This window comes from Galendromus occidentalis, unplaced genomic scaffold (genome assembly GCF_000255335.2).
Source record: "Galendromus occidentalis unplaced genomic scaffold, Mocc_1.1 scf7180000075986, whole genome shotgun sequence".
Lineage (NCBI taxonomy): Eukaryota > Metazoa > Arthropoda > Arachnida > Mesostigmata > Phytoseiidae > Galendromus > Galendromus occidentalis.
This window is the reverse complement of record NW_003803976.1, coordinates 274,769-300,761: the sequence shown is the minus strand read 5'-3', so window position 1 is coordinate 300,761 and position 25,993 is coordinate 274,769. Positions and strand designations below refer to the sequence as shown.

Here is a 25,993-nt window from a genome sequence, read left to right as displayed (position 1 = left end):
GGACATCGTCCTCACACTAATTAGATATCTGCGAATTAGATATTCGAGTCACACCTCGCAAATCATGAGAAACGATAATGAGTGAATAAACATGGAGGCAGTCTTATCTCACTTCGGGCACACTCGTCTAACTCGCGAGCATGTATATCAAGAAATGTGAGGTCTTGTGGTGGAGACGGATCGACAGATTGGCCGATGGATCTCTGGATGAATGGAGTCGGGAATCGGAATTCATTGGCGGAAGTTACGGATCTCGTCGGCCGCGACATCCCGACACGGAAATCTCTGAGCATTGACCCAGAAATTCTCGGGAGAAAGCTGGAAATTGCTTTGCGACTGATCTGCATCCATACGGATGCTAAAATCGTGAGTCGGCTCGAAGAGCAGCTGGAGCCGAAACTTTTCAAGGCTTTGGAAATAAGTCTGATCTTAGAAATGGAAGCTCTCTGAAGAGCTCCGTGAGGACGAATAGCCTTGATTGAGCCGGCAGAACTCGAGGAAGCGAATTGAATCGCGGAGTGTTGGCGGGCGGTCATGTTGCCCGGGTCGGAACCCCTTCGATGCCCTGGCCTGGACCTCGATTTGATGCCTCCTTCGGAGTTTTTCTCGGTTCCTCCCAGCTTATCGCTTTGGGATGAAGGATTGCGAGGTTTTCTGAAAGAGGCCGTGAGTTGAAACGTCTCACCTCAGCGGAGGATCGCGCCTCATCGGGAAAGTTCGTGCCCTCGGACACATGATGCCCGGTAAAGGTTGCTCCATCCGGTGCGCCTCTGCCGATCACATCGCCTAGCTGCTGCATATGTCGCCAATTTGACAGAGGCTATACAAATAGATTGATTCAATGATGCTTTCTCGGAAGAGAAAACCAAAGGTTCTGTCTCCTGGGCATCGCGAATCAGCCCATAAGATCGAGAATCACACCGAACGAGTGTCCGGATGATTCCGTCTGAGCTGTGCCATTCGGCCGGATGACTGTCGACTGTCTCGACTTATGCAATCTCTCAACTACGGAGAACGGACTCTGGCCGGAAAAATGTCCCGGAGAGAAGCGGAAATCTACAAATAATCGGCGTAGCATTCTGCCCCCGATATCTCCGTTCGGGCCGCGTATTTTGTCGAGCAAAATGTGCTAAGGTTCAGAAACGATCCGATCCGACTCGAATTCGAGCTCAATGGGGGCTACCGAGAAATCAGGGGGCGGCATAAGCGTGGATGTTGAAGCTCCGCTAAAGCCCTCGACCCCTTCCAGAATCTGAGAGTTCCCGGAGAGAAGTAACCGAAGAACAGAACAAAATTCCTCCCTCGGCCGAGAGCTTGCTCTCCCTCGGCCCAGGAAAAGCTTCATACAACAACCGTCTTCTCGTACGGCACTCCTCCAACAAAGGCCTAGGGTTCTCCGTAGCCCGGAGTTTTGCTTCCGGAAGTGGCCGAGACGAGTAGCCATGCCGGAGCGCGGAATGGGGTCCCAGACACGAGCAAGAACGATTCTGTTTCCCATCAGCGTGGAGCGATTGGCGCGCGTAAGTCAGCTGTGAGCGAGTTGACGCGCTCCATCGCGAATAAATTTTTTTTTCTCATGAGCAGTGCCAAGCTAGCAATTATGAGTATATTTGAGGAAAATTCACATCGGGAAGCGGTATGATTCACGCTCCAGAAAGTCGATGTGTGCGTGCCATTAGTGGAGCGCCGCAAGTTCCCGCCCGATGATCAAGAAACTTGCGGTCACCGCAATCATGTCTAAAGCTCAGGTAAATTATTATGCTCCCTCCAGCTATACTTCCCGACAACTGACACCGCGGGTAAGATGATCCGAAAATCGAGGTGATCGAGGAGCGGAGGGTAGACGATCGTAAACTCGATACAGAGCATCGTGAGGTTCAACGTTTTCTGTCTCGAGACTTTCGAAGATATGAATGCGCTCCTCCTCGTTTCCCCGTTCCGGAAAGTCTGCGTTACTCTAACGAGACAGCTCGAGTGTCTGATCGAGGGCACGGTTTAAGTGACAGATTGTGTCCCTGTTCCCCTCGAGAATCGACGAGCACATCGCTTTTTCGCTTCGATTGACTTCTGTCTTTGACTTCCATCGAGCCTCAGCTCCCGGATCAGGGGAATACAGTCTTGCCCCTTTCTCGTATCCCGATATCCCAATGCTCTCAAGAGACTTACTCCCCTGTTTCCTGGTGGGAATACCTGTATCTGGAATCCTTTCCCGAGTGATTCTGACTCTGGATACCTCTCTCTCTTACGAATTATTCCCCACCTTCCTCCCGCTCTATGCATCATTCCAACAGTCAGCTGATTCCATAACCACCTCAGACAAACTCGCAAGGAACCCGACGAGTTCGGTGTCATCACCACTAATACCAGAGCTTTCGATTCTTATAATTACGCCGAATACAAAGGATTACGCTCACGGTGAGATGACCCGGAGAGTTGACCTGGGAGAGTTCCGATCTGAGGCTCGCATCGACTTGTCAGGGAGTGTCATTTCCCCACACGTGGCGACACCTCATTCGTGATCTCGGTTGCATAGAACAGCGGGGAGAGCCTCGTTCCTGCAAGTAATTCCCGCGGTCGCGGGAATTACGGTCGCGGTCAGCTTGATGAGAGCCCGCGATTTCTCATCAGACTAGGAACACCTGCAGAAACGGAATCGTAACAGCAATCGGGTCGACTTGCGCGTCTTCGATTTCTTGGGCGAACACGGGAAGAAATCGAGCTCCGTCTTTCTCGGGGTCGGATTCTCCTCGGTAGGATGTGCTTCTGTGAAAGGGACCAATTCAGCGAAGTTCTCTGAGGTCTTCGGGGACTGCGATTTTTTTTTCTCACTGAATACCGTGTTCTGCCCTGGAAATCCACTCGGATGAAGATGAAGCACCCAGTGGCGGGGATGTGTTTTGCTCTACCTACATTTTACGGAGACGAGTCTGCAATCAAATTTGCTGAGCAGGTCGTCGAACCCATCTCTCACCTACCTCCCACAGGCAGCTGCGAAACTTCTTCCGAAGGGACAGAAGACGTTGGAGAGGTTTTTCGGAACAGGAACGGCTCCCGGTTCTGGCAAGAAACTCCCAGCGGAGGGGAAATCGGATTCAGTCAAGAGGAAACGGTCGCCTAGTTCGAAAAAAACTGTCACGCTCACCGAAGACGCGATGAAGCACTCGATCGTTGTGATCGAGGACAGTCCCCCTGCCAAGAGTAAGTTTGCGGGAACCCCGTCGTCGACGATTCATTCTTGCTAGGCGGTGTCCATGCACGTATTTGCTCACAGTGATGGGGATGAGGCGACAGGAAAATCGAACTTCTTCTCCCGAAATCTTTTTCGATGCTTGACAACGAAATCGTCTAGACATGCAGCATACCCGATACCCGACTCGGATGTTCCGAGAGAGGGCGGAGAGCATTTTTCAGAGACTCAGAGCGTATATCCAATCCGACGAAGCTTTCATCCGAGGGCCCCATCGAAAAACATTCGTCTGGAACCCCCCTTCCTCCTACCCACAGAGCTACAGACGGCGATATCAGCACGGAGGTCGAAGACAGAGGTTTCCGACTTGCAGCGAAAGACCGAGGGGCTCGCTGGAAAGCAGAAATCACCATCTCGTAAGCGGAAAGAGCAGAGCGGAGCAGCTATCACAGAATCCGATGCGAAAGGGGAATGTGCTTTGCGGAGGAGTCCGAGAAAGAAAAACGAAAACAAAACGCTGGCCATGAAAGAGTCGAAACTCTCCTCCAATGGAAAAGTCTCAACCGAGGCACCGTCGAAGGAAGCCAAGCTCCCGCTTGCCGAGAAGATTGCCAATGGGATGCCCGAATCCACTAAGCGCGACGAGGCGAGTTATCTCAAAGCTCTTGGACTACCTAAACTCGACTCCAGCGCGTTTTCTCATCTAAATTGTAGATTCTAAAAAGCCGAAGACATTTCCAGGAGCCGGCGGGTAGTCGAACCCCTGAAAGACTGATCTCCGATGACGAAGACGATCTCTTCGATATAGCAACACCCGAAAAGAAAACCAGAATAAGGTTACCCGACGTTTCTGCGAGGCCAGCTGCGTTCAAAGTAGTCCGTTTGAAAGTGAAGGATTTCGAGCGCTCCTACTCTGAAGGAGTGAATCTTGTAGTTGGTGATGATGTTGAGAGCGATTCCAGCCGAATATTCGTTCTTCTCTCTGGAAGTTGGCTAATGACAAATCCCGCTCTCGACACCGAGGTGAGCTGTGTGGATCGGAATGGGCGGAAGTTTGTCGTCCGGAGTCTGCAGTTTCTCTTCCCTCTCCAGTCTCTTAACTCCAGTTTCGCTCCTCTCATCGCAGATCTTCGTGTTCGGAATGTTTCAAGAGAATCTCGGCAAAGTAGATTCACAATGTGGCTTTGTGGTTCTCTACCCGCAGCACCTGCTGTCTATAACGACGATCACAGCCGGACTCTATTGTAAGCGCAAGTCTCTCCTAAATCAGAAATTTAAGCGCATCGAGCCTTCGAATTCGCACCTGATCGTCGGGACCGTAGCTCACGAGGTTTTCCAAAGGGTGAGACTCTATCTTCCTCAAACAACTTCAAGGGCCGCTTCTAATTCTCCGAGAAGCCCGAGGCAGAGTGCTCTTTCAAACGGTAATTGTATTTACTGACATCACTCAATTCCAGGCGGTCTCAGAGAAACTGCAGAGGGCCGAGATCGTAGCCGTGCTGGACGAAATTCTGGCCCGGTCCGAAATCGTTCACGACCTATACTTGCTGAACTCGGGTCACTACGAGATCAAGGCTGCCGTTTTGCAAATGATCCCCCACATCCTCAGCTTCATGCGAGATGTAAGCATTCTCCTGCATACAATTACCCGGAGCTTCGCCCGATTTCCGTGATCGGCACCTAAACTTTTTGAACTTCTCTCCCAAGCATCTCTCACCGAGTCGGGCAGCCTTCCAAATCGACGAAATTATCGATATCGAAGATAATCTGCTGTGTCCGCGATTGGGCGTGCGAGGAAAAGTCGATCTGACCGTGAGGCTGAAGACTCCAGACGGTCGCGTCATGCCTCAGGTAAGGAAGCTGCATCTTGACGTCGACCGGCGGCGGAGATATGAATACCGTGTTCATTACAATATATAGGGGGGGGGCAATGAAAGTTGGGCATACTCTGAAAGATGGGCATCCTGAGATAGTCTGATGAGAGAGCCAGGCCTATTCTAGAAGACGGGCACCAGGGAAATTCTGGAAATATAGACGAGCATGTTTCAATGGGCGGGCGACTCGAGTCACGGAAAACTTCTCGTAGGGAGGTATTCTCGGAGGGAGCATCAACTCAAGGAACGCTTGAAGAGAGTATCGGAAGGAAGGCGAAGATGCCCATCTGTCAGAATAGATTGAGTACGCTCATTCAGTCGTCACATCTTCAGAAAGTTCCGCTGTGAGGAAAACTTCCATTCGCCGACGACCTACGAATTTCCGGCAGGTACCATTGGAGCTTAAAACCGGCAAACCAACTTTCGGGAACGATCACATGGCTCAAGTGTTCTTCTACACAGCGATGTTGAATGAGAAGAGCGGCAAGGCGCTCTCCGATCCTGATTCATGCGATACCGGGATTCTGACTTACATCTCGCGCAGTAACGACTCACGCCTCGTCAAACCCAACAGATTCGCTCTGTGAGTACAGGCATGTTCTCAACGAATAATTAGGGTTCCGTTCCTCCTTCACGCGGGGCCGGACCAAATGCTACCGGGTTCGTACAGCTTCTTCGAGACGTATTGTACCAGGGAAACTCACACACCGGAGACTCATTCACGTCGACCTAATAAGGGACTCCAAGTCCATGAACGTAGGGGGGAACATTCATTCATCGACCGGATCATCATCTTGCCGTCCACCGCGCTTTCGCCGACGGGATTCGGCGAAATCCCGCAGATTTCGCAGAATCGAATCAGGTCCTAGTGGTTGAGGTCCTCAACGTAAGGGGAAGGGGAATGGCGTAGATGGCGGCGGATAGCGGCAGGACGGGGAACGGAGAACAAAAGGGACGGGAGAAGGAATGCGGGGACAAGCTCCGAGAGAACGAGGGGCGACAAGGTAGGAGGGAACGGGAGAACGAATAGGGGGACCAAGGTCACAGGGAACGCTGGGTAAGAAGCTTGGAGGACCTAGGGGTAGAGCGGGATGACGCAGAGATCAGGACAGATTCTTATCTGATGATGATAATCGGACCCCGTAATGTCTGAATGTATATTCATCATCATGATTACCAAACGCGACATTCGCACCGTTGCTCACTCTGGCGATTCACTCATGGCGGTAGCGGCGCGGCGCTCGACCCAGATTGTGAGTCGCTTCCCGAAACACGCTCGCTCTTCCGCTTCTCTCGGATGAGGAAGACACTTCCACAAGTCTCGTCGCACGACTCTGAACGCTGTCTCTATTCGAAATATTCAGCGGAGCATGATCGTCAGTCCGAGCAGAATTATGGATGAGCGACCGCATCCAATGGTAGACAGATCAAAATCAAATCTTTTTATCCGTCAGGCAATCTCTCATGCAGCAGAGGAATGAGCTAGCGACATCGTGGGAAAAAATTCAAACACCGCGGAAAGGACCGGAGGGAATCGAGATCGACGCTGGCTCTCTCGGGGAATTCAAGGAAGATGAGAGAGGATGCTCTCAATGCTCCTGTAGAGCAGTGTGCTCCCTTTACGCCAAGATGACGAATGACCTCCCGGCCGGGACCGTGCGAGCGAAAGTCGCGGAGGAGTCTCTAGGTAAGAGTTCGGGAACGAGCTGATTCCGAACGCGAACCTACCGTCTATCTATCAGCCCTCTCCGCTTGAGACGAGTCCACCATCTTTCGTCTGAAAAGCTCAATGATGCTCGATCCTAGATTGCATTTCGGAGAACTTCGTGTCGCTCGCTTTTCTCTATCATCAATCATCACTCACCTCGAGTCCGATTCACGATAACCTTCCAGGAGATCTGAGCAAAGAACAAATCGATTACGTGTGGCATTGGCTCCGCCTACTGGATAAAGAGTGCTCAAAGGCTTCGAAAAAAACTCCGAGTGCTTTTTGGATGATACCGCTCGATGAACGAGTCGCGTCGGGCAACTGCATCAAGGATCTCCAGATCGATCTGAAACCTAAAAACGGGACAACCTCCTCGATGGGTGGATCGTATCTGCGATTGAGGGGTCCCATCGACCTCGAGTCGACCTCTTTGGCCCCGAGTAGGTGTTGGCTCACTCGATGAGGCGAAACCTCGAGCTGGGAGAGTTCCCTCCGAATGAGAGGAAAATTGTTGAACCTATGGGAATGTCTGGAGAAAATTCCGATTATCTCAACGAGTCCGTCGACTGTGATCTTCCAGATTCTTACATAGCCGTCAGCGAGCAGGGAAACAAAACGAGGGTTGCAAACCGCACGGGTTTCGTGCATGAGATAGGCCAGGACTTCATCACCCTGAGCCTAATCAACGACGTCGGGGCCGGCACGCCGCTGAATCCCAATAAGGTCTGAGGGGATCCGATCTATTGCTTTACGCCTCAGACTGAGCTCCGGCAGGCATTCCATCGAGGGGATGAATGACTCGAAAGGAGAATGGAAACGTTCCCAGAAGGTTTTGGGTCTACATTGGAGACTTCGATATTCTTCTCAGGTTTATTGCGTGGACAAGATGAACAGCTCATCATCCTCCAACACCACGTACACCAATTTGGTTCGGATTCTCCAGCCCCAATATGTTCATTTGCGCGAGCTAGTGATCGACCGCCGTGCTCCGACATACGAGCGCGATTATCCACGAAAGAACGTCGAGCTCTGCCAAGAAATCTTCAATGATCTCAACGATACACAAGTACGAGCAATCATCAAAACCCTCATGAGCAACGACTACCTCCTCTTGAAAGGTATGCCTGGTACGGGGAAGACTTCGGTAATAGTCGCCACCGTTCGCGCGCTCGTGAAACTGAATCAGAGGTAAGTCCTGACTCTGTTCTTAACAGAGGTCTCAGACTTGTAATCGAATTCAGAGGTTATACGGATGTCATCGTTCTCTAGAATTCCGTCTTGCTCTGACCCCGAGCGAGTCTGAACGCGAGAGCTCCGAGAGACGAACCAAGCTTGTTTCTCAGGGTTTTGGTGACGAGTTATACCCACAATGCTTTGGACAACATTCTGGAACGCTTGGATAAGTTTGGCGTGGATTTCGTTCGTATCGGTAATACTTCGAATAAGGTTATTCGAGCGAAGTCCACCGCTGTCGAGTTGGCCGGCGTGAACAACGTCAACCAAGTCAAGAAATTCTACTCCGAGAAAATGGTGTTCGGAGCGACCTGTTTGGGGACGAACAATGTGGTATTCGAGAAGGAGAAATTCGACTACTGCATCGTGGACGAAGCATCTCAGGTGAATTGAATAATGCAGCTCCCTGAATGCATTAAAGCGATCAGATAGTGAGCTCTGAGGAAACTCGATGCTTGACTAGTCGAATATCGGAGCGGGTTACGGACATGGAGGATTAATTTCCAGGTCCTTCAACCTACATGTCTAGGTCCCATAATGTGCGCGAAAAAATTCCTCCTGGTCGGGGACCCAGATCAGCTGTCGCCGGTTATACTTTCGAGGAGCGCTAAACGATTCGGTCAGGATTTCAAATTTTCCGGCTTTTTCCCAGACAGACGATATGGAAATTGAGAGCATCATGCTTGTAATATCGATATCAATCTTATCCTCGGATCATTCCCAGGCATGGACGAATGTTTGTTCAAGCGTCTGCAAGCTGCAGACTCGTCGAATCTGATCGCGTTGAACTATCAATATCGAATGAACAGTGAGATCATGGCGCTATCAAACGGCCTAGTCTATGAGAACAAACTTGTTTGCGGCAATGACCAGGTCGCCAATCGGACATTGAAATTGGACGCGACCAAGGACTCCAAGTTAGAAGATTGGCAGAGGAAGTGAGTCTAGGGAGGGCCTTGTTTTATTGCTAAAGTAGGTACTCTTCGAGCTATCGCTATCTAGGAGGGAGATACTCTGGACGGAGAGGAATTTCGTCAGAAACCTCGTCTCAAGCGGTGATCGAGTCTGCGGCGCGGTGCCGCAAATATCTCTCTCTCCCGTCTTCTCTAGAGCCCCAGAAGAGCTGCGGACTTTCTCTGACCACTGAAGCGTGACACCCGTAAGCTTTATAACGACCTCTATCGCAGATGTGTGTCGGGCAATCTCCGCGACGCTGTCGTCTTTTTGGACTTGAAGAAAAACAGCGAGAGCACGAATGGTCGGGACAACCTCGAAGAAGCCAATCTTATCCGAAACATCATAAATCTACTAATAGAGGTCAGTGGGGTTGGTGTCCGCCGCAGACGAATCTGCGGCTCGACCGATCGGAATCTATGCGCGCATCGCCTCATCATTACTGTCATTAGCTCTGAGAGTATGAATTCGTCGATTCGCTCAATTGTTTGATTGAGTCGACCCAGGTACAGACGGTCCATCCGACCGACTCAATCGTCCATCAATCTTCTCCGTCCATAGGCTAGGAGAACTCACCGTCTACATTAAGTTGACGGAGGAATATTCCTGACCCGCTTCTTATTTGCAGCGTGGCCTCTCAAAAGCGGACATCGGCGTGATCAGTTCATATACGGATCAGGTCACTTGCCTCAAAGGCATTTTACCAGAGGGCGTCGAGTCCAGTACTATCGACCGGTATCAAGGCAAGGAAAAGGAAGTCATGATCATGTCATGCGTTCGGACCGGAACGGACGCAACCTTCGTGAGTGTCGGGCTCGATCTGGCGGAGCATTATGAGATGAATACCCTTGGATCGTCTATCAGTGAGATAGATATATCGAGGGGCTCGAGAAATCTGTCGAGAGATATCCATGAGTTCGCAGAAAACTTGGACCCACCGGCAATCTGAACTGCCCCGAACTCTTTCCGATTGAGCCACTTCATTTTGTGTTGCAGGAGAACGAAATCATGAATGACTTGAAGCGAATCAATGTTGCAATCAGCCGGGCGAGATCCAAACTCATCCTGGTCGGCTGCAAGCGTTCCATCGGCGAATTTTCGTCCTGGGAGAAGTTGTTCGCGATAATGAGAGACGATCAGTTCGTAGAAGTCGAAACGCTTCTATAAACGACGAATGCGGAAAGTCCGGTGCGCCCACGATGGCCCATCTGATCCCCTCCCGCATCGCGATCTTTATTTTTCTAGGCAGAAAGATATCTGCCGAAGTCCAGGTCGAGCATGACCGGAGCATCTACTTATATGGACAGTGTGTCCGCTAGGCATTCCGCGACCGAATTGACCGAATTTCAAAAAGACATGCCAGCATTTACGATCGCTGTTTCGTGACATGACATCTCGAGCCTTAATCGGGAAAGGATTCCTTGTGTAGTTGGTTCGAATAAATGATGTCCCTGAATTTTGGTTGAGTCGAGATTGGAAATCGATAACAAAAATGATAGAACCTTTTGATGGCTCTCTAAATAGAAGACCCTGAACGCAAAATGAGCTCTGACACAAGATGATCCCAGAAGAACTGAATGAGCTCTTCGAGCATCCTCATCGTCGTGGGGGGTTTCACCATCAGCCCCCCATTGATAGTCAAAATCATCATGCGACCGGGCGGATCAGGATATAACTCTGAACCTCTGCCCCCAATTTTGGCCGGACCTTTCTCGGCCCGGGTTAGTCGAGAATCATTCGCGAGTCTCATGTTTGAGAGTGATTTGGATCATTGTATTCGAGCCTTCGTCCGCAGCTTTATTGAACATTCATGTACGCGACTTCGAGCTTATACATGGATTACACTTATTTACATTCATCATTAGGGCGAAGTCTTTCTCGCTCAACGAGGAGCGCCGAAACTATTTTTTCTCGCTTACTTCATGATCCGTAGTGATCTCATAGAGTTCCTCTGATATTACATTTGACTCGACGTCCCATAATAACTCATTCCACGAATCGTAGTTTATTATGTTCCACTAGGCCATAGACCTTATTCGGAGTGTCCCAGTGCTCAGTATGAGTCATCCGTTCCTCTAATTCGCGACTGACACACGCGCAAACAATTGATTTTGACTTAAAATTGTTCCTATCAACGATATCGTCAATCTCTTCCTATATTTTAATTCGTCGAATACGATCCCGGTCAGTGATAATCAGGTACCTTTGTCCGGCCATAAGTCATTTCGAACCATGTCCATCCTCAAAGCGAAATCATATCTAATATATCAACTCTCGTGGTCGTCCTCTCGTCGGATTCGAGAAACAAGGAACTTCTCTCCAAAGTGTTACGTTTCGAATTTCCGTTCGCATTTCATTAGTCTTGCTCCTTCATTTCGTTCGTGACTTCAGCCTCTACATCATTTGTACCAGAGCCGTATACGAGAAGGGCGGGATCGAAACAGTCGGTGCTCTGCTCTGCGTGTACTAGGGACTCACTCGCCATTTCCCGATCTATAACTCGGAAGAGCATCACTCGGAAGAATACGTGACCTGTACCAAAAATGAATGAATGTATGAAGTCTACGTGCAAAAAGTAATTTTCATCGGGTTCCGACACATCAGATCCGATTCTCCTTACTTTCGCCTCCGAATATCCGCAATAAGAGGTTTGTGACAAAGCTAGCATGTACTGGTCTCCGGTTTCATCTTCGTCAAGCGACCACCCGATGAGGGCTCGCAAGGGAAGTCGCGGTGGATGCCGCTCACTCAGTCGGAGCTCGCCTCATTAGCAGAACTTCTCGTCCTAGCGGGTCGTCCCAGCGGCTTCGTTAACGCAGCGTAGCATCGGACACGTCACTTGCGCTTTCCCGCGGAAATTCCCCCAAAAGGCTCCTGCTGGTCAACGGAGATTCATGAGACTGGGTCAAAAGTTGCCGAGCCACTTATCCAATCTTGAACAAAATCTCCGAAGGCTCTAATAACGTGGTCAAATCTCTATAGATGACACTGGATGGTCAGACTCCCCGATGATTCAGAATTTGATATCATGTGGTGATTACAGTCACTATGAGCTCACAGACGCTCAGAGTGCGACGATGAACCGAACGACTCGGGAAATCACCGAGATTCGATATTTCACGGAAAAATTAGGAACACACGAGAAGCATCCGGGTGACTTGAACACAATCGAAATACTGTGACTTCTGATCGCAATCATCATAGGTTTTAGAACAACGATTCCGAGTACAATATATATAAAAATACAATCAAGAGATAATTTCTAGACGTTCGAGCGTAGTGGGAGAACGAGTCGTGAAGTGACAAGAGAGTCGGATGCGCGGTGGAGCCTGACTTTCACAAACAGAGGCGAGGTTCAGTCCTGAAAATTATGACCGATGCGGACGAATCCTTATCGGGGTTTCGCTCACAGCCGCCGAGACTGTCCCTGCCATCCCAGGACACCACAAATCACTCTAATAGCATACCGGCCTCTCGAACTCAGCGAAAGTCCTCGAGAACACTGAGGAAATATTGTTCTTGGCAGACAAAGACGTAAAACTTGGCAACGTATTCCGGGCGAAATGTCTTGAGAAGACCGACCACAACGAAACGCTTCGCTTCAAGCTGCCAGGGCGGCTACCGGCGGGAACGCAAGCGATGAAGCGATCTGGCGCCAGCTAGCGTAATATTCCGTGGTCGAGGCTGAGTAGAGGATCCGATGCTGGTCAAGTCAATTGTTTTGGCAACCATCTCTTGCAATCTGAGTCTCATTTTTCCTTCATTTAATCCCGCTACGTCTCCGAGTCATTTGATACGGTCACATGGCGTAGGGTGCGGGTCGTCTTGTAATTATTACGATTCGATTCCTCCGCCGGGATCCAGAGCCCAAGTACGCAATCCAGCGTCTTCTGGGAATTCTGCGGTCTGCGCACCGAACAACGTCTCTCGCGAATCTCGGTCAGACGCAACTCCTCCCGAGAGAGAAGACAAAATTTTGCGGAGGTTTCAGCCCGGGAAACGAAAAGGACAAGAAGGTCAAATCCACGGAAAATTCCGAAATAACGGAAAGTGGTACCCGAAACATATGTACAGCGCAGATACAATCGGTGAGATTCGCAATAATGACGTATTTTCGACTCGGATTCGTCACAGCATCGAAACTCAGATCAGATCTCTACATTCCGCGGGAAATCACTCGCATGTCGAGAATCGTATGAACGTTGAGTGAGACCCCCTTCATCGAACAGATCGCCTTATTTGTTGGAAGTGTTGAGGGAGCTGTCTGATACAATTATCGCCAACGATAGAGGCAAGGAGTTTCGCAACGAGGTTTAGAGATTAGTTTCGGGAGGGAAGGAATGGTACATTTCCATATCAAGCGATCCAAGATGCGTCCGGGAGTTTTTCGCGAGGGAGAATCCGTGAGAGCCTCAAGGAACCTCAGGGGAGGGAATGTGACAGGGCGTCATTTCCGAAGTTTTTGGGATTTTTTTCCGCCTATATGCCGCAACTCTCCCGTACATCCTGTTCCGCCATGGTTCCTCCGGCACAGAAATCTCACAGAGCTCCAGACCCTAGTGAAACTGCGCGTTCGACGCCCATATCCGGAGTGGCACGTCGTAAGAAAAGCAACGATAGCATTCTTGTCGTACTGGCTGGGACAATTATATAAAGTGTGCGTGATTCAATATCGCTTCATAGGTTGCCTAAGAATCCTCATTCAATGATAATCTGCGCCACGTTCGATCGTGATCAACGGAAACCCCTCAGTTGAGGTCTCCGAGCGCATCGACAAGATTTCTTGTGCAGTCACAAAGTCTTCCTCTTATCGCGCCCATATATTGATTGATTAATTAATCGATCAATCGATATTGTCTTGGAAGATCAGTCGAACGTAGCCCGGGGTGTCGGTGAGCTGAGCCGCGCAGAAAGGACATATGGCATTCAAGCCATTGGTTCCGTGGGGCGTGGGCACAGAGGCCCAGTATTTGACAGTCTTCTCAGAGGCCATATGACCACATGGATTGAATGCGTAGTTCGGATGACCCCTGTCGACATAGAACGCTGGCTCGATCCCCATAACCAGCTTGACGACAGGCCCGCACTTGAGACACATGGGACACTTTTTCTCGTTGCTGTTCTGAGAACCCCAGCTATGCAGGCCTTGGACGTGGCCACACTTTAGATAAACGTACGGCTGTTTCTCGCGATCCTTGTGCGACAACGTCGATCTCGAAGGCACCACCAGCGTGTTCAGACCGACCGGACACTGCGGTCGACCGGCGTTGAGTTTTGCGACTTTTTCCAGAAGTTCAGATTTGGTCGGCGAGTTTGAAAGGCCTTCCACCGAGCGGAACAGTAAAGTTGCTCCACAAAGATCGATGAGTGAACCGTCTTTGAGTTCATTGGTCTCGTCTTCGATTCGGGGACCAGCCCTTCTAGCAGCGCGACTCTCACGAAGTCCGTAAACTCCGCCGTCGACACTGACTTCACGCCAGATGCCTGCGCTCGCGTCTTTGCAGAACGTTCCCATCGGATGCATAAGAAGAATGCCGTTCGTGGTCAGGCCGTCGATCGTTCCTCCGGCGCCTTGCCATGCGCTGGCGTTCTCTCCGAGGAATATATTTGAAGAGGCGTCGAAGCCCGCGGCGAATATCCGGGCCGCGTGTTCCTCACCGTCGCGGTCTATGAGCAGTCTACAGGCGTAGCGAGAGATGCCCGAGCGGAATTCGCCGTTTTTCTGTTCCTCGGCGATTGTGTCCATCACGACGAAGTCGATTTGGCTCTCTTTGCTCCGCCCGATCTGAAACATATCCGTGTGGGGGTCTTTCTCGTACAACACGATAATCGACTGGTGTCGCGACAGCGTGTAGGCTATCGAATGCTGATTCTGGTCGAGGACGGCCGCCGACGCCGCCGGATCGGCGACACTGACATGCCGAGATTTTCGAATGCCGTTCGCAAGGGCGCGCCGACTGAGAATATACTTGCTCCGTCGACGACCCTTCTCGTTTTCGTGCAAGCTTCCGTTGTAACCGAGCACGATGAGCTCGCCGTATTTGCTCGCCAACGAATTGCATTGCTGCCGATGCGAGTGGATCACTTCGGAGAGATGCAGATTCGTCAGCAGGTCGTCGTTGCTGATCGGACCCAGTCGAGAGTCTGCCGCTTCGGAACAGCAGTCGCCCATGGCCAATTTACTTTTCGAAGGTTTCGGGGACATCATAGCGATTCGCCGTCGTCCAACGCAGCCTCCGTCATCAGGTGTCCGCCTAGACCGTCCTGGGAAATTCACGACCGCACTCCGGCTCCGCAATTGTGCTCGTCGTCTCTGCTCAGGTGGAGAACAGCTCTGCAAGCATGTTCTCGCTGAGCTTGTTGAGAAGAAGGGGAGCTGAAGCAGCCGGGGGGGAGGGGGGCTTCACGAGCAGTTCACGTCCGACAGCTCACAAACAAACACTTTCCCTGCGGTCAGGCACGAGAACATCTTCGTTCCTTCGGTGGGGATTCCCCGAATCATCATCGGGGAAACACAAATTCACAACGAGAATCGTTTGCTTATGCTAGCGATCACTCGATTCTTCCAGCGAATGTCTGACTGACGTTCGCCTCCGTGGATTCCGTGAGCTTATATCCGGTGATGTTGCCGATCCACGACGACTGACGACTGACAGACGGATGAGCTCGACTGACTGTCCAATCGGCCGACCGGCCGGCAGCTGCTACTGTCTGCGGCTTGGCCGTTCGGCGAACGTGACGCTGACCGAATTGTAAGCACCCTCGACAACGACGGGGGAGCCGTTCGGAGTTGAATCTGCGCTCTGCTTATATCCACACACGCACTTCAGGAGTCGACAACAGTTGTATCGGGAGACCCCACGTCAGGGGATACCACGAGCATTTACCCTCCTTATGGCGCGCGCGTTGGCACTACTCGAAATCCCTCCTCTCGCGTAGACAGCGACTCCGGCTTGCACGCATTACGTGGCGCGCTTTCATGCGCTTTCACGTGTCCTCGCAGAAGCCGGGAGCTGTACATTTTCCAAGTCCATCGGGAGCGCGTACACGAGAGCGGTGCGGGGACGGATTCCACAAAAAAAAATGGATTCTCCCGCGACGACAGCAGGGGAGAGGAGCGTAAACAATGATGCCGATTATCTTTGCTGGGAGTTCGGACGGAATCATCGGGCGGACCCCTCCATGAGGGCACATCCGGGGCAATTGCGTGCGTCTCACGGCGGAAAACGTCGGGAGCCTAATTATTAAGGGAGCTCAGTCCTGCTCTGGTGGCATCTTCGGAACATCAAGCCTCGGCCTATGCGGCCTTCCCGCTGCTCCGTCGCAGCCTTCGGTAGAGGAAGGAATCCATAGGTAGGTACGTAGGAAGTTTCAGATATCTTGACCAACGTGGACACTTTCTCCGTCGTGAGGATAATTCTCTCGCAAGCACTCCTGACGCACCAAAGAAAAGTTTGATGTGGCCTCAGCCGATCGAGCTTGAGGGAAAGACGACAGATGAGATCCGGCCGGATGATCCATGATCGCTGTGCGCGCCTTCTGCAGCCCACGCATCACATCACACACTGGGATGGTACATGTAACATGTAACCTGGATCATCCTCCCGAGACTTTGGTTTAGCTACAGGAGAACGGGTGCAGGTATTGCGAACCGAGAAGAGGGTAGCTGTGGAGATGCGGCTCATGTCTCGATCTTCAACTTCTTGCAGAGCGGACGAGCGGACGAGCTTCGCATCGCTGTTCTCTTACCCGAAGAGTGATACGGGGGAATCGAACGAAGGCGGAACCTTCCTCATTGGTTCCGTTTTCCGTTCCAGGTCGCTCCTTCTGATCTCCCATTCATTGACGACACTGTCGTGTTGTCAACTCAAGCTCAAAAATCGAAGATCTCAACCTTTTGAGCCGTTAGAGCCCAATCCCGAGTCGGGTCTCGGACCTTACTCAAGAAATGCTCCGAGATGACGGTCTTCCCCCCCCCAACGGAGCGGACGAACGACGCACTTTCCTCAGGAATGAAAGGATAGTGAAACTGACACCGACATCCAAATCCAATGAATGAGACGTCCGCGAGAGATTCAGCTGCCAAAGCCCGTCCGTCGGTCCCCTGGTCAGGCGCTCTCGGACAGCTAGGAATTCGGTGAACGCCGTGAACTCATCAGCTCCGGACTTTGCCGAAGATCCTGGAGTAGATCGAGGGTTCTCTTCAAGACGACTGACGGACTGACGACGCTTGGCGATGGAGGGGGATTGAGACGGACGGTTGGAGTCAACCTTCCTCACCGAGAGACTCTACGGAAAGCTTCGATGAATGGCACGCAATGCGGTATCGGTGCCGTCCTGGGCCTGGCCTATTGTCGAAGTTCGGTGTTCAAACCTTCAAACTTCGTTCACGTCGACCCCATATTCCAGGATGATCACCGATGGCAGCTGTCCGAATAGAGGGGGAGTGAACCACCCTCTCCCGAATCCGGAAGAGCGAGCGCCGCGCCGCGGGAAGTGAAACCGTTACCTTGATTTCCCGTTGCGTAGGAGCCTCTTCCTCGTTCTCAGAGAGCGTGAGAAAGGCGTGGTATCCCCGTGAAGGGAGGCCTTGAGGAGCGCTGCCCCGGTGTTTCCTTCGCCGGGCTGCAGAAGTGATTAGGTGCTCGATGCTCTCTGATCACATCAGATACCGGGGGTTCCACCCGTGTTTCTTTTGTTCATCGGACGAGAGAAAACTTGCCTCGTGGGCAGACTCGACGAGGGAATTGGCGGTCAGGTTAGTAATATTTCAGTGTCCAGTTTCCAATATCCGCTCAAATGCCCCCCCTTTCCCCCGTGGCTCCCGAAGGTGAAGTTCGGACACTGGCGCTGTCGGAGAACGATCTACTCGGGATCCACCGCACGAAAAATTCTAGAAGCGGAGCGGCCACGACCATGGCATGTCTGGGGAACTTCCGAAGGTCAGCTTCGTCGCTAGAAGAAGAGCATCATTGATCTGGGAATCCGCGGGCGCCCTCTGAACTGAAGACACGATGAAGATCCTGAGCGATAGAAGTGTAGACCGTTTTATGACGGGACATCTACAAACATGAGATCTTGCCACCAACCAACAGTTCAAAGACTATCTCCGGCTGAACTGAACGATTACATCGAGAACTGCATGAACGTGAATGTGTCCATGGCTACTGATGCGGGGATAACACTGTCCTGGCACACCCATCTACATCAATGTTCATGAGGGATGATCTGAATAATCTGCGGTGTTTTCTTCGCACCATTGGCGTGTTCGGAAACGTGATTTCATAAGAGACCGTGTATGGATCCGGAGAGGAACTCCGTTTCCTGTCTCGGTCAATATTGAAGAAAATTACTTGTCTCATCTCTTCACCTAGTGAATGAAGCCCCAAGGACCACCATGAAACAACACGATGAGTGGCTCGAGTCATATTTTCATCAAAGCTTGAGGGAACTGCCTCAGATAACCACAGAAAATAATTTCTGATTCACCGAAAGGAGAGTCATGATCCATGGTTATGCTCTTCAATCGCTCGTTGATAGAATGATGAAGGGCCTTTATCATTTATCATGCTCATTACCTTATCGATGGAAACTATCTCGACATCCGAGAATGCATCCCGATACAGTTGCAGCGCCTCGAAGGACGGGCCACCACGGCGTTGCATTGTTGACATACTGAATGCATGATGATCTATTGCTCCATTAATCGCAACCGTAGCTTCGCCGGTTGACGCAGCGCTGATAATGACTGCAGCGACGATACACGACTGCAGCGACGATATAAGCATTCCTATCAGAAATATGAGATTCAAGCATGAGAATATGAGGAAATTGGCTCACAATTTTTTTCCCAATCTCCCCCCCCCTCACCCAAATCCTTGAGCGTAATCCTCCGCTAAAAGGACCGATTTCCCGTCATTCGAAAGTTTATTGGAATCTTTCCATTAAACTTCCTAGAATGGGCAGAGCTCTGATGGTACGCTACTAGTGTGCGCGATCGCGAAGGCTGCTGACTGAGTGCTCGGGGCGTATTCAAGCATGGGTACTTACGCCGACTGCTGACTCGGTATCGGAGGAATCCACCTCGATCTCAATGAGATCGACCCGTAAATAATGGCACGAGTTTCTCAATCCGCTCCCTTCCTTGCTGTCTGTGTGAATAGCGTAGACTCGAGCTCCGCGACAGGAAGACCGCCTACGGCTACGGACCCCGGTGAAGCTAAATGGAGCCGCGTCATCCCGGGTGCTCCTCTTTTCCGATGCATCTCGGCACCGAGAGAACTTATGCTCCTCTGATAGAGGAGCGCAGCATGCAGGAAGAGTCAAACTCAGAAACTGGACCGGCGCCCGCGCCAGCGGTTAGGGCGGGCAGTACAGAGGAGACCCATCCATTTTCACAGCACCGCTGCGTGAGCTCCCAAGTGCAAGATTGTCTTCACCTGGGGAGAAACAGCAGGCAGCGTTCTTCGATATTGTGGTGCAGCATTCCGACCAGTTAAAGGAAGATTACGCAATGATAGAGAGACAATTGTTAGAAATCCTGATAGCATGCGAGATATCTGAAAAAGAGAAGCTTCACCGTAGAGACTGACTGAGCGCCTACGGTCAGAAGTTCCCTGCCTCCAAATACATCAGTGGGAAGCAGAACACGGTAGCGGACTGGCTGAGTTGGGATGCGATTCCTACGATCCGGACGGCTCCATCCAAAAGGAGCTCGCAATCTCCATTCCTTCAAGTTTGAGACGTCAGAAGCTCGAGATCAAGCACCCGAGCCCAAACTGACATCGACTTCCGTGTCCATCCACTCCCTCGGCGTCCCAGGCCAAGCAACAGAAAGAACATATGGTACAGACATCATGAGCCACGTTTCTTTCCCAAGCAGTGATCCTAGACCTGCTCGGATTCCAAGAGAAACAATGACCCCTTACCGTCGAAAAGTTTTCTCGGAGGGGCGTTCGCGAAAAGGAATTATCCCGGCAGCAAAGAAGCGTTCCTCGCGTCATCGAATTCTGGTCGAGCGACACTGCGATCAGGGACCTCAGATCGGGCGAATCCCGACAATTTGTGACCGACTGGTACATCCCTGTTATCACCAGCTCACCATATTCCGCCCAAGGCAAGAGGGAGACAGAGGTGGGGTGGAAATCTCGAGAAGCCTCTGAACTAAGAAAGTGCATCGGACAGACGATCCGAGGCCGGAAACCGCATCGGTCCAAAGTGACTTTTCAGCCATCACAGAACCGGCACGAGAAACTCTACAGCCAGCGGAGCTCGTTCCGAGCCCCGAGCACCCCACTTCTGGACCGGAGGGCGCATAGCAGTCTGAGGCTCGTCGTGGGACGGGGGAAAAGCTAATCGTTTCAATTAAACTCCTGTCCAGTGCTCTGTTGATTATGGCGATCGATGTTCGTCCTCAGATATCATGGGAATCTCCTTAACTTCTTGAATCAAGTATATAACTTATATGAGAAGGAAACTGTGCCTGCATTGGAATATTGGAACCTCTTTTGCCCGCAGAGAACAGAAATCCTAATTTGCAAGGAGATCGCCCCAACTCCTCTTCTCCTCAGAACTCCGCCCCAGACTCCTACTAAGGGAAACAAAGAACAATTGAATAAACTCTAAGCAATTTCGATGCTTTATTCAAGCGTTGTATTTTCTTTTTAGCGACAGGGTCGGCCGTTAACGATAGGGTCGATAGAGTGAGGCGGCAGAATGATGACTCGTAAGGAGCTTTCCAACGCCGCGTCTCGATCGGATCTGTCTTGACGGAGACGTGGGCCTTCAACAGCAGCGTATCCGCCTCGAAGCTGGCTGGGGCTCCAGCCCCCCCCCCCCCTTCCATCCCGCTCTTCCCCCAAGACATTATTTCATTAGGCTAAAGTATTGGAGTGAGTCGCCGCTTCGGATTCCAGCTCCATACAGCTCAGAACCCAAAGCCCACCCCAAGCCCCCCAGAAAAAATTCTGAATACGCCCCGGGTCGAAGATGGAACGTCTCAAAGTAGGTGGGACACCGAGCGTATCCCGATCTGGGCATTCATGCTCCTCTCGGCCCACAAGACCTCCTGTGGATTGTTCATTGCTCCGTCACCGATGGGATTCTAATCTATCAGGAAGGAATCTTCTATTCTGAAGTAAAACTCTTCGTCGGCGAAAGGGACTGAGCAGAGACGAAACAGACGAGTCGTTCAGTCCTCTTGTCATTCTCCAAGAAATGACGCTCATCAAGAAAAAACGAGGGAACTTCTTCCAACTGAGTCCGATTCTGGTCAAACACCTCCGGCTTGATCTTCGATCTTCTTGGCTTCCCCATCACCAGGAAACCCGAAGTTTCGAAAGCCGCGCAGTCCACTATCAGCGCCCTCTAGCAATATGGCCGCCCTCTTAGCCAGCGACCCTGCCACCACCACCAACCACCACACGACGCCGCCATCTTGAATTGGAGCTGTGGTGTTTTCATCTCTTCGTTTACATACACACAAATGTATTCGTTTATTGTTGGTGCTGGCTGAGGAACGCTAGGGGAAATCAGGACCTGCGTTGGGCAGCGTGTTCTGGTGTCTGTTGTCGCGAGCTCGACGTCGACTACGGTACGTATTCCGAAAGAGCGTCCAGTCGAAGGGGAGCCATCATTCATCGACCTACGAGCGATTTCAGATGGCGTTCAGATGCGCCAGCCATGTCGCCCTGTGTTTTATTTCGGGAAACGTAACGTCAATATGCTGTAGTCAGCTCTTCTCGCTGAATCGTTCGCCGCGAGTTATGCTCCGAATGCCGGCATGTATCGGAGCCGTCATCGTCGGCGACTCGAACACTTCGTCAGATTCGTGCCCGCTGTCGAACTGACGAGCGAGTCAGGTCGGAACGAGCGATCACCCGATCCGAGAGTCAGTGCGAGCGCTCTGAGAAACCTGAACCCGCTCTCCCAGGTACTCGTCTCGCGAGCAGACCCAAGAGATGACAGCTCGCTCGCTCGCTCGCTAGACCTGACTGACTGACCGACTGGCTGGCTCTCAGTCAGACTTGTCTCTCCGTCGGAAGAATCGTCTGGCCGATCGGGCCAGGCGTTTTCTCGTTCGGTTGATTGACGGAGTGATTGCATTCATGAATCGCATCCGATGACCGCGCCGGGAATTATGGGATACTCCGTGCGGCAGAGATAGATTGTTTCGAAAGTTGCCGAAAGCTGACTGTTCGTGTCTGCGGGTTCGTCGCCGCAGAGCCGGTTCGCTTCTGCGCTCAGTTTGATACAATGGAGTGGCAAGGTAAGTGCGCCCCCCGAGGAGGGCTCAACTCGAACTCCGGTGTTACTCAACTCAAGTGGCTGTCTGCCCGTCCGCCGCCATCGTTGTCGTCGTCGAGATGGATTGTGCAGAGACAGGATTCACCAAGTTTTCGGTGGGGATTTGCTCTCGGTTTGAGAGCTCCGCGGGAGGGTCTGCATTAGCGTGGCTCACGAGCATTTCGGTTTCTTGTGCTTTCGTCACATCGGTGAGCGTGCTCTCGCCCAGGAGGAGCTCACGCCTTCGCTGATCGAATTTTTCCGTCGCAGGTGCGAACATTCATTTGTTTTGACGATCCAAAATCTAGCGGTCAACCCGTATTTCGCGGGTCGGCGGCCGTCATTGCGCTTCTCGATTGGCGTAGGCTCATACATATTCGAGTGCGCAATTCGTGACTGTCGCAACATAAGTCGTCATGGGAAGGCTTGTTCGGAGCGGTTAAGGCAAATCTGCATATCACCTCTCAGATGATGCGGAGAGATCACAGAATAGACTTTTCTGTTCCATGTCCAATATTGTCAAGTTGTTTCACATCCAATACTCGCAAAGCCCAATGAGATGCAGCGCAAACGCTGTCGGCGAAAGCGCTGAGCATTATCTCATCCGATATGAAAGGGCTGGAACTGTCGAGGGGGAGGAAGGGTCACCCATGAGCCGAGTCAGCGCCATACGATTCCTTCTATGAAAATTCAGCCCTGAAGTGTTTCATGGATCCATCTTCGATGTTGTGAAGTCGGGCGGGACATATGTAGCCTTAGAATCGCGAGAGTCGTTAAAAAAGTTCCTTCTTTCGCAATCAGACCAATGATGACCAATGAATGAGGCGTGATGAAGATTTCCCCCGTAGAGATCGCATGAGATAAATTTTCTGTTTGTTCTCCATCATCGAGGAGCCAATCGACGCAGTGGGATATCAATTGTGAGCCTATTTCCGATGACGCGCACCTGAGCGATTGACTTTAGGGGGGCTCCCGAACCGCCTTCCCCAAAGCCGATAGAGATCCGGATCGCAGGAATCGCTCCTCATGTTGCGCTCATTGGGTCCGAAATCTCAGCCAACCGTATCATGCGAAACGGATCTCCCGGGTCCAGATTGAGGGAAGGCTCCAGGTTGTCCCAGCTCTTCCAAGTCGATCGTCAGGTATGGGAGACTTCCGCGGAGAATCCTTCCCCCTGTTTGAAACCTCGTTTCTGGACGAGTCTTTCCATGGTGTCTCGACCCAGTGAAGGGCTGCCAACGGGACTCCGCATTGACGGACGAGTTCGTCCAGATCCCACTGGTTTGGTGCTTATCGAATAGCGCTGACCGAGTAGCGGCTCCTGATCCAACGGATGAATTTCATCTGGATGCAGCGAAAACCACTCGAGTCGCCGATGTACCTCTTGACGGCTGCCGATGGGCTGAGCCGACTCCTCTCTTCGAAAGAGTTCTAGGTCAACTTCGGACTTCCGAACGCATGTGGTTCGAGGATCTTTCCCGTGGTCCGCCGACGGACACGCGAGCGATTCCTCTTCGCCTCGAACGGTGTACCTCCCTTCGTCTGGGGGTTGCAACCCCCAGCCCTTACCTTTCGAGCGTCGGGCGCCCTGGGAGCCATCACGGTCTTCCTTGCCACTCATGTAGGCGGGCTTATCTTCCTAAACGCGTACTTTTCCTCCGCAGGCACTCGAAACGCTTGGGCGACACCTCTCTGAGGGCTTTCAGCAGCCCGTCCGGTTTTCCCACGTCACTCGAAACGTGAGTACGATCCTCATCGAGCAAAGATCAGGGAATGTCCCGCGCGGGCAGGGTCCTTGTCCTGGGAATCCAATTAATTGTCGCTCACCGGTCTCGGTTATCATCTCCGCGTCATAATCGGCGGTCAGAGCGAGAGACAAGAAACGCAGCAGAATGAGCAGACCTCAGAACCCTCTGAAAAAAAGGGATGGTTTTCGTCCTGTGCGTGGAGCGGAATATGGAAGGCCGGGCCGCGAGCGCTCCTAGTTTGCGGGTGGCTATTTATCACCGAGAGTGGAGTTTAGACAAAGAAGAAGTTTTTGTGGACGAGCGATCGTGTAGCGATGTTATCGAGTCGACGGTCAACTGCGTTTATCAGGCTATGAATGCGACCGATGTGCTGGCTAATGCAACCGTCCGGGCATTTATCCACTCGGTCGTACAGTAGTGTATGTTAACGGCCAGCAGCGGCGGCAATATGGAGGTCTAAAGCCTGATGTGGGTGCTGGTGTTTCCTGGCTAACGGGTCCTGTCCTGCGGCAGCAGCGGCAGACGGTGGTCCTGAGCTGGATGAACTCCACCCAAATAACACCACTCGGTCGGGTGATTACAACACACGGGGATGAATTTGTTGTTCGACTCTTTGTCCGTCTGTACTCCCGACGGCGCGGCGAGCTGTCGGCCTGCTATTGCCAAACAGAGAGATCTAAAAGGTTGCAGAGGCAATTGGACGCAGTTTCGTCCTTGCGGAGATGGGCGCCATGCATCGGCGCGCGGACCGACATTTTCCCGGAACTGGATGCGACAGACAGTCGTTTTTCCTGCCGGGGCTCCCTGATATCGAATCGAAACGGTCTCATGCCTCGGATTTCCCTCCTGCCGAAGGGCTCGGATTGGATATCTTGAGGAGTTTAGGCACTCGGCGAATCTCTGGGCCCCGGCTCGAGAGAGGGATGACGATGAGGGGAAATTCCGTTCAAGCACGGAGAGTTCAGAACCATCGGTACGGAGGCAGGGAGACCATCGACAAGCCAACCCCTCATTGAATATCGGAGGAATATTGATGAAAATAATTACTTCCTGATTATGATGATTATCGGACCAAGCGAGAGCGGCTAGATCGATGGGAGGGAAAGGTTTCAGCGCTTCAGAGAGGAGAAATTCAGGTACACTCCGCTCCGATTCTCCGAAACGAGCCCGCTGAGCTTCTTCCAAGTTCTCGTGTTGGACGTCTTCGGTGGAGACGCGAAACTTGCACTTCGTCGACTGGGACGCTCGAGAAGAACATTGTAGACACACTCCAGCGGACGGATTAAAAAATCCGCGCGAAGACACGGAGACGGCGCATTGCAGAGGAGATTTTTAGCGGCTAAACAAGCCACCCTAACCAAACACAGACCCTTGAGCGGATGCGAAACAATCCTTCGAGCCGGGAGCTTTTTTCCCTTCATCAGAAAGTTTCGGGTAAAAAACTCTCGGCAAAGGTTTCCCCGACGCTATTCCTTCGTCATTCCTCGAGTCGACATTTGATGTCCTTAATTCACCTTCGTCGTATAGCTTTTGTGTTTGTCGCTGAGCAAGGCGTAGGCTCGTTTCAGTGCACTCGAGCGTTTGGGCTCACCTTAATGAAGGGTTCCTCCCGTCAGAATCATTTATATCATCCATTTTTCCGAATGATGACAGACGATTCGTGCCATCACGATCCACCTGCTGCTGCTGCCGCCGCATTAGTGCTGACTATACCATCGAGCCGACGTTTTTTGTTGTTTCACCGTGCTTGACCACGACGAATATCGCCTAAACTCCGAAAGTGAGCCCCGAACGCGGACTCGTCCCGAATATAGCGTTCCCTGAGAGAGCAGCGTATAAAGTTTTTACGGTCTTGCCTTACCACAAGCGAAATTTACGTCTCGGGGAAGATTTCTTTCGAGGGAGACTGCTCCCAGTTCCGAGACATGCCGCGCTGCGAGCTCGCGGCGGCGTCCGAGAGCGGTTGTGAAAACCCAAAACGGAAAGTTCTAAAGGTGTAACTTAT

At 51.7% G+C, this 25,993-nt stretch overlaps 2 protein-coding genes across 2 annotated transcripts; one reads left to right on the top strand and one right to left on the bottom strand.

The window, feature by feature from the left end:
* Window positions 1–1,703: 1,703 nt before the first annotated feature.
* On the top strand, window positions 1,704–10,123 carry Dna2 (DNA replication helicase/nuclease 2). Its single transcript, XM_029113039.1, has 18 exons — window positions 1,704–1,748; window positions 2,985–3,198; window positions 3,505–3,833; window positions 3,929–4,210; window positions 4,314–4,529; window positions 4,645–4,809; window positions 4,895–5,038; window positions 5,451–5,644; window positions 6,516–6,748; window positions 6,955–7,209; window positions 7,350–7,492; window positions 7,638–7,957; window positions 8,113–8,386; window positions 8,510–8,621; window positions 8,727–8,940; window positions 9,190–9,319; window positions 9,585–9,758; window positions 9,953–10,123. The coding sequence occupies exons 1-18, from the start codon at window positions 1,704–1,706 to the stop codon at window positions 10,121–10,123; spliced, it is 3,615 nt and encodes a 1,204-aa protein (XP_028968872.1).
* Window positions 10,124–13,799: 3,676 nt separating this feature from the next.
* On the bottom strand, window positions 13,800–15,161 carry Pli (E3 ubiquitin-protein ligase pellino). The gene has a single exon (XM_003738454.1). The coding sequence runs from the start codon at window positions 15,159–15,161 to the stop codon at window positions 13,800–13,802; it is 1,362 nt and encodes a 453-aa protein (XP_003738502.1).
* Window positions 15,162–25,993: the final 10,832 nt, after the last annotated feature.

What these genes read in the sequence shown, in the direction of transcription:
- Dna2 (XM_029113039.1), top strand. Translation starts at nt 1,704, where the DNA reads ATGATCAAGAAACTTGCGGTCACCGCAATCATGTCTAAAGCTCAG. An exon ending in AATCCACTAAGCGCGACGAG is followed by an intron (nt 3,834 to 3,928) that starts GCGAGTTATCTC and finishes AGACATTTCCAG; the next exon opens with GAGCCGGCGGGTAGTCGAAC. An exon ending in CTCGTGAAACTGAATCAGAG is followed by an intron (nt 7,958 to 8,112) that starts GTAAGTCCTGAC and finishes CTTGTTTCTCAG; the next exon opens with GGTTTTGGTGACGAGTTATA.
- Pli (XM_003738454.1), bottom strand. Translation starts at nt 15,161, where the DNA reads ATGTCCCCGAAACCTTCGAAAAGTAAATTGGCCATGGGCGACTGCTGT.